This window comes from Sinocyclocheilus anshuiensis, unplaced genomic scaffold, assembly GCF_001515605.1.
Source record: "Sinocyclocheilus anshuiensis isolate Anshui unplaced genomic scaffold, SAMN03320099.WGS_v1.1 scaffold1910, whole genome shotgun sequence".
Lineage (NCBI taxonomy): Eukaryota > Metazoa > Chordata > Actinopteri > Cypriniformes > Cyprinidae > Sinocyclocheilus > Sinocyclocheilus anshuiensis.
In genome coordinates this window covers 217,434-224,581 of record NW_015546013.1, presented here as the reverse complement: position 1 = coordinate 224,581, position 7,148 = coordinate 217,434, and the positions used below count along the sequence as shown (strand labels likewise).

The 7,148-nt window shown below is 35.2% G+C and overlaps 2 protein-coding genes across 3 annotated transcripts in view; both read left to right on the top strand.

Annotated features, from left to right (window-relative positions):
* LOC107698463 (ATP-dependent 6-phosphofructokinase, platelet type-like) overlaps window positions 1-7,148 on the top strand; it is a 19,910-nt gene that overhangs the window by 6,986 nt on the left and 5,776 nt on the right. The window contains exons 8-12 of the mRNA XM_016499475.1: window positions 618-713; window positions 2,105-2,197; window positions 2,295-2,420; window positions 3,367-3,519; window positions 5,426-5,578. Of these exons, the coding sequence (XP_016354961.1) occupies window positions 618-713; window positions 2,105-2,197; window positions 2,295-2,420; window positions 3,367-3,519; window positions 5,426-5,578 (621 nt within the window). The remainder of the gene's footprint in view (window positions 1-617; window positions 714-2,104; window positions 2,198-2,294; window positions 2,421-3,366; window positions 3,520-5,425; window positions 5,579-7,148) is intronic.
* Window positions 3,163-7,148, top strand: LOC107698484 (ATP-dependent 6-phosphofructokinase, platelet type-like). 2 transcript variants are annotated; one of them, XR_001635354.1, is made up of 2 exons: window positions 3,163-3,519; window positions 7,112-7,148. XR_001635354.1 is itself a non-coding variant. In XM_016499499.1 (2 exons), exons 1-2 carry the CDS (start codon window positions 3,382-3,384, stop codon window positions 5,627-5,629), a joined length of 342 nt encoding a protein of 113 aa, XP_016354985.1. In that variant the 5' UTR covers window positions 3,163-3,381; the 3' UTR covers window positions 5,630-5,709. The 2 variants fall into 2 exon arrangements, 1 of the variants encoding a protein (XP_016354985.1); XM_016499499.1 differs by lacking the exon at window positions 7,112-7,148 and adding an exon at window positions 5,426-5,709.

Here is a 7,148-nt window from a genome sequence, read left to right as displayed (position 1 = left end):
ATTGTTTTACATCGTCTTTTTGTAGCAAAACAAACATAAATTAAATAATAAATAAATTAATGTTGTTAAGATTTGATTGGATTTTTTGTTTAATTTATAACTTGAGTTTGATGCTGTCACTAATCGATTTCTTTATTGTTTTTGAGGCAGAAAAATGCTTATCTTTTCAACTGAATTATGTAATCTGGTATTTAGAAAGTTTAATAGCTTACAGCTTCATTGCAGTTAGCTAGCTTGTAGTGTAGTAATTAGTAACCCTTTTTTAAAGAATAGCTTGACAATACTACTCGAAATTAAAAATAGCTTGTGGTTTGGCTAGCATCAGTTTCCCAAGCTGCCATGTAGCCATGCACATACATATGAACACAATCACACAACGCACTCATGCATATATGCCAGTGCACACACACAACTTGTTTCAGTCCTCCAGTGTTTGTCCTGCAGAGCCGTTTGCGAGGTTCTCGTCTTAATATAATCATAGTGGCCGAGGGAGCCACAGACAGACACGGAAACCCCATCAGCTCTAATGCAGTGAAGGACGTGAGTATGTTCTCCCTGTTCTCACCAGTGTGTATGTGTGTATGGATATGTGTGTGCACGCTTTTTTTCCCTTGTAGAATCGTGCTGATAAGAAAAGGCTTAATATCATCATAGTAGCTGAAGGTGCAATAGACCAAAACAACAAGCCCATAACCACAGATCTTATAAAGGACGTGAGTAATGCACAGCTACAGCCCATACAGAACATTCATGCTAAATGAGCTTACAAATGACTGTTTTTCTTCTCTTACACTCAACAAATAAAAACGTGTTTTGGATTTGAGTTTTGGTAGACATTGTCTTTTTGTGTAAATGTGTGAGTTTCCATATTGTACTTTCCTTTCATTTATTGGACTGATTGTAGCAGTTGTGATCAGCATGTAATTACCTTTTTTTAAGTTACGCACAGTTTCTCTTACAGCAGTTAGGTCTGTGGTTATGTTTGCTGAGCTTGCCTTTAATAACCCCTTTAGAAATACTGCTTTTTTATGCATGTGTGTTTTTAATTTGGGGTTGGGTTTCTATGTTCAGTCCAAAATTAATAATAAATCCACCTTTTTTCTTTTTTTTTCTCAGTTTTTTTCATAAATGTGACCCTGGAGCACAAAAGTAGTCTTAAGTAGCATGGGTATATTTCTAGCAATAGCCAAAAATATACACTGTATGGGTCAAAATTATCGATTTTTCTTTTATGCCAAAAATCATTAGGATATTAAGTAAAGATCATGTTCCATGAAGTTATTTTGTAAATTTCCTACCATAAATATATCAAAACTTAATTTTTGATTGGTAATATGCATTGCTAAGAACTTAATTTGGACAACTTTAAAGGCGATTTTCTCAGTATTTTGATTTCTTTCTTTTTTTTGCACCCTCAGATTCCAGATTTTCAAATAGTTGTATCTCGGCCAAATATTGTCCTATCCTAACAAACCATACATCAATGGAAAGCTTATTTAAAAATTGACCCTTATGACTGGGTTTGTGGTCCAGGGTCACAAATCAATACTTTTATTTAGCAAGGGTGCTTTAAATTGATCAAAAATGAAAATAAAGACATTTACATTGTTACAGAAAAAAATCTGTTTTAATAAATGCTATTCTTTTGAACTATTTATTCATCAAAGAATCCTGGAAAGAAAATGAATAGTTTTCACAACAATATTAAGCAGCAAAAACTGTTTTCAGCATTGATAATGACAAGAATGTTTTACTGAGCAGCAAATCGGCATAATATTAGAATTTCTGAAGGATGCTGAAAATGTAGCTCTTCATCACAGGAATAAATTACATTTTAAAATATATTAAGACAGAATACAGTTATTTTAAATTGCAAAAATATTTCACAATATTACTGTTTTTACTGTATTTTTAATCAAATAAATACAGCCTTGGTGAGCATAAGTGACTTAAAAAACATTACAAAATCGTCCCGACCCCAAACTTTTGTACGGTATTGTATATCTGCCATTAAAACTTTTAATTTCATAAACTTGCTGGATCTGTTTGAGAAACATCTGTATTTGATTTGAAGTGAAGATTGTGTGTTGACTCTCTACTGCAGCTGGTGGTACGCTGTTTGGGGTTTGACACACGGGTCACCATTCTGGGTCACGTCCAGAGAGGAGGAACACCTTCTGCCTTTGACCGGATTTTGGTATGGTCCTGAAATCACAAATCACAACTTTATTTGATTGAATTGGGAAAAAACACTTTGACATGGGGTATTCAGTCTCTTCCTCCGTAGTCCGTAGGCGAGTCGTATGGGAGTGGAAGCCGTGTTGGCCCTGTTAGAAGCGTCTCCTGGTACTCCAGCATGTGTGGTGTCTCTGTGTGGGAACCAGGCTGTCAGGCTTCCTCTGATGGAGTGCGTTCAGATGGTGAGAAAGTAACTCAGCTAATGGCAGTCTTTTGGGTTTTAATGTTTATAGTGAAGCTTATTAAGTCTGGGAGCCTGGCCTAGTGGTTAGTTCACATGAGTTCTTGTTTCCTGTAATCTTTTCTCATCTGTATCAGTAAGAGAGGTTAGAAGACCAACCATAAATAAATAAAAAAAGAAAAAAAATATATGTACACATATTAAATTTCCATACAAGAAATATATTGCCTTATGAAGTAAAACATATAACACATATTAGCAACTGGAACAATTTCATAAATCTAGCCCATGCAAATATTTATGTTTATGTATGTCTGATACATGTTTGGGTATATGTGTCATGTACATGTTTATCCATCCCAAAACCGGTCAACACGTTTATATCGAAAGATTTTCTTTGAAGAAATTGATCATTTTATTTGATGAGAGTACATTAAATTGACAAAAGTGAGAATAACATTTATTTTGAAATCATTAAAACATGATCTTTAAACATGATCTTTATATTTTTTGTGCAAATCATGGTACATTATTTACAGAATTATCTGGTTAGTGGAAAGTTAAAAAACTTTCTACTAACCAAATCATTCTGAAAGTAATGTACCATGATTGCCACAAAAATATAAAGCAGCACAACTGTTGTCAGCATTGATAATAATAATAATAAGTATAAAATGTCTTGTCTTGTATAAAATATAATATATTGATCATGTGACACTGAAGACTGGAGTAATGATAAAAATCTTACAGACCCCAAATTTTGAACTGTACTGTAAAACATCTTTAAGTGACAGAATACAACAAACACCAAGTAAAAATTCTACATTAATACTTACAGTATCTTCCTACCTTCATTATCATAGTGGGCATGGCTCTCTGCCCCTCCCCCTTCTTAACATTACCCATAATTCTGGCCAGTGACCCATAAGTCCTTGCTCTGACCGCAGGCATATTTGGGGCTGATGGAGCTGCAAGCAGCTCGTTCCAAACACGCAGAGCTTTGTGTTCCCATGGTGATGGTCCCGGCCACTGTGTCCAACAATATCCCCGGCTCAGACCTGAGTATCGGGGCAGACACGGCCCTCAACGCCATCACGGACGTAAGACGGCACACACTCGTGTCAGAGTGTGTGTGTGTGTGGGGTGGTGGGCATGTGTATCTGTTTGTCAAGAGCACTGTTCTGTCAGTGAGATATGCTGAAATGTCAGGGCTGATGATTGCCAACCTCCCAGTCAGGAAACACACAGGTCAGACTAAAAATACTTGACAGTTAAACAACACTTTCTGGGTTGCAGCATAAGCATTAACCTTAGGTACATTTGGTTTTTAGATACATTGCAAAGAATAGAAAGTGTGGTAGATTGGTGCTTAGTGGGATGAGGTAGATTTCTATTTGCTAGGGTAAGGTAGAGCGTTGTTTGTATTGAAAAAACAGGCTATCATATATGTGATCTATTTAATTCATAAATGAATTTGCAGAGACAAGAAACATTAACGAAGCCGTACTGGCATAGTAAATATGAGCATATTTTTAAATAAAAATATTATATATATATATATATATATATATATATATATAGAAAACCACATAATAAAACTACTAAAGTAAACACATTACTGTTTTTACTGCATTTATGATTAAATAAATACAGCCTTGGTGAGACGTCTTTCAAAAACATTTTAAAAAATCTTGAACCCACTTTTTAATTGTACTGAATGCAGAAATTCATGGTAACCAAGATTAATAAATACTATAAAAGTTAATTATTATTTCGTGCTACCACTGTGTACATGACATTTTAAACAAATTACTATTGTCCATCTAAAATGTACATTTTAAAGTGCATGTAAACATACTTGCTGTGTTTAGTAGGTTGACTCACAGCTCTATAGGTAGAGTTTTGTATTGTAGTATGAAATAGAGGTGCATTTGGTAGGATGAGATAACAGTGTGTGTGATGGTGAGGTTGGTGATCACTGCAGCCTGACTGAATCAGTGTGTCTGCAGACGAACGCATGTGGTCACACAGCACAACCTGTCGCCCAGTCTCAAACTTTACTCTATAACTGTGCTTTGTGTGTTTATATTGCAGGCCTGGTCCAACACAATGTGTTTATCGTCACTACAGCACAATCACACTTGAGAGCCAAATTATAATAACAATAATAATTATTATATTGCATTTTATGTTTGATTATATTGCATGTGATGTGAAAACATTATCATTTAATGTATACAATTATTATTTATTATAAACGTATTATAAAATTAATTTATTATTACTTTTTCTTTTGAACTTGGTTCTGCTATTTCCAAAATTATATATACAATATATATATATATATAAACTCTGAACAATTGAACAACTAAAACCATTTGATGGCTAAAATATCCTATTTATGTTGTTGTGGAATAACTTTTCATTTTGTGGGTTTCAGCAGTAATAAATAATTGCATGCTTTAGTTCTTAATCACTGATGCTCAGTAACATTTTAATGTCTATGGACAGCATTTGTGTCAAATTGACGATTTCTTGCATTAATATTTCAGTTAGAATGCATGCAACATTCTGTCCATAGACATTAAGTTGTTAATAACAAATCAAATCAAATGTAAGTGCAACTAACTGCATGCTGTTTTGGGCCAGGCCTGATGTCTTGTGTGTTTCTGTCTGCATTTGTGTGTTTTGATGTGCTGTTTGGGGTCTGGTTGTGCTGCAAATTGGTCTGGTTGTGCAGGTGTGTTCAGTCAGTCGCACTTTTCGGTCAGTCGGTTTGTGAGGCTTTCTGCTATCTAAATAACTTCCCTCCATCACCATTTAGCCAGGGCCATGCCCACGTCACGAGTTGGAGCTCCATCTGTTGGTCAACTATATGTTGGTCTTGATCAGACAGGAAACACTTTTACCCCTCAAAACAATCAGAAAGGACAGTATATTCCGTCCTATTTAGTGTACACTAGTAAGTAAGTGAGCAGTCATCCTAATGCATGTGCACTGCTGCAGGCCTTTGAGAGTTTGCTGCAGCTGGTCGATGCCCGCAGCAGGTATGAGGAGTTCTGTGTGCCCATGTGCATGCTGCCCGCCACCATCAGCAATAATGTGTCCGGCACTGACCTCAGCATTGGCGCTGACACCTCCCTCAATGCCATAGTGGAGGTAAGATGCACCACCCTCAGCCGGAAGGACAGATATTACGATAGTGATTAGCACAGCGGAAATGGAAAGAGATAATTTGTCAGGCTGTATCTTTAAAGTCATTTTTGGTTAAAGAAATAGTTCAACAAAAAATGAAAATTTACTGAAAATGTATTCACCCTCTGGCTATCTAAGATATAGATGAGTTTGTTTGTTCATCAGAACAGATTTGGACAAATTTAGCATTACAGCACTTGCTCACCAATGGATCCTCCGCAGTAAATGGGTGCCATCAGAATGAGAGTCCAAACAGCTGATAAAAGCATCACAGTAATCCACAAGTAATCCACATGTCCATCAATCAATGTTTTACGGATTATTGTAATGTTTTTATCAGCTGTTTGGACTCTCATTTTGACGGCACCCATTCACTGCAGAGGATCCATTGGTGAGCAAGTGATGGAATGCTAAATTTCTCCAAATCTGTTCTGATGAAGTAACAAACTCTTGGATGGCCTGAGGGTGAGTACATTTTCAGCAAATTTTCATTTTTGGGTGAACTATTCCTTAGAGACTCGTACAATATTCTTGGATTTTATACTGACACCTACTGTTTTGGGTTGACAAAAATCACACACACACAAAAACATATATGCTTATCAGTACCATAACTTCTCCACTTCAAAGACATTTTTGACATGCATAATTTATTCCGAGATGAAGTGAACAATGGTAGATGGTTTACTGTGAAAAAGTGAAGTGTTCGGCTAGTCATGTTATTTGCTTTTAGGTACCATAAAATGATAAATGTCACTTTAAATGCATTTGTCAAATGTAATTTTTTTTAAAGAATGTATATAAAAATATAATTAATATTTATTTTTTGCAATTGAAAAAACTTCTTAGTGCACCTTTACATTTTTACAATCATATCTGGTTATGAGAAATGCATACAGAATGTTTTTCCAGGTCTCTTTTATTTATTTATTTTTTTCTGTCCTCACATAAATATCTGCGCATGAGATATTAAGCTTTAGATGCAAGTTACATTATCTGAGGTTAAATAACATACAAAACCATTTTTGTCCACTACAGGAAAGATTTCTATACTGATCTGAAACGTTTGTATATTTTCCTAAGTTGCATGGCAAACATTTATCATCCCAAAAAAGGAACTGCACCTAAACACTTATTTATGAGTTGAAACCACATGCATGTTCTCTGTTGTTGTGAACTATATAGTGCCTTGTGCTTGCATGTGATGGCTTGCGCACAGGTCCAAAATTAACACTCAACAAGTGCAAATTTTTTATGATTGAAAAAATTTATTAAAAAATTGTTTCCAAAATGTTTTCAATAAATATTTAAAAACTTGTTTCATTTACCCACCATTGACCAGTTAATTTTGGACCATGCTTTATGCTTTTGTTATGCTTCAGTAATATCCTGTATGTCTAAATGTTTACGTTATGTGTCAGAACTGCACTGGCTTGTGCATGAGTGTGATAATAACAGATATGTTTCATTCTTTAACTATAAAAATGTGTGTGTCAGACATGTGATCGTATAAAGCAGTCGGCCAGCGGAACCA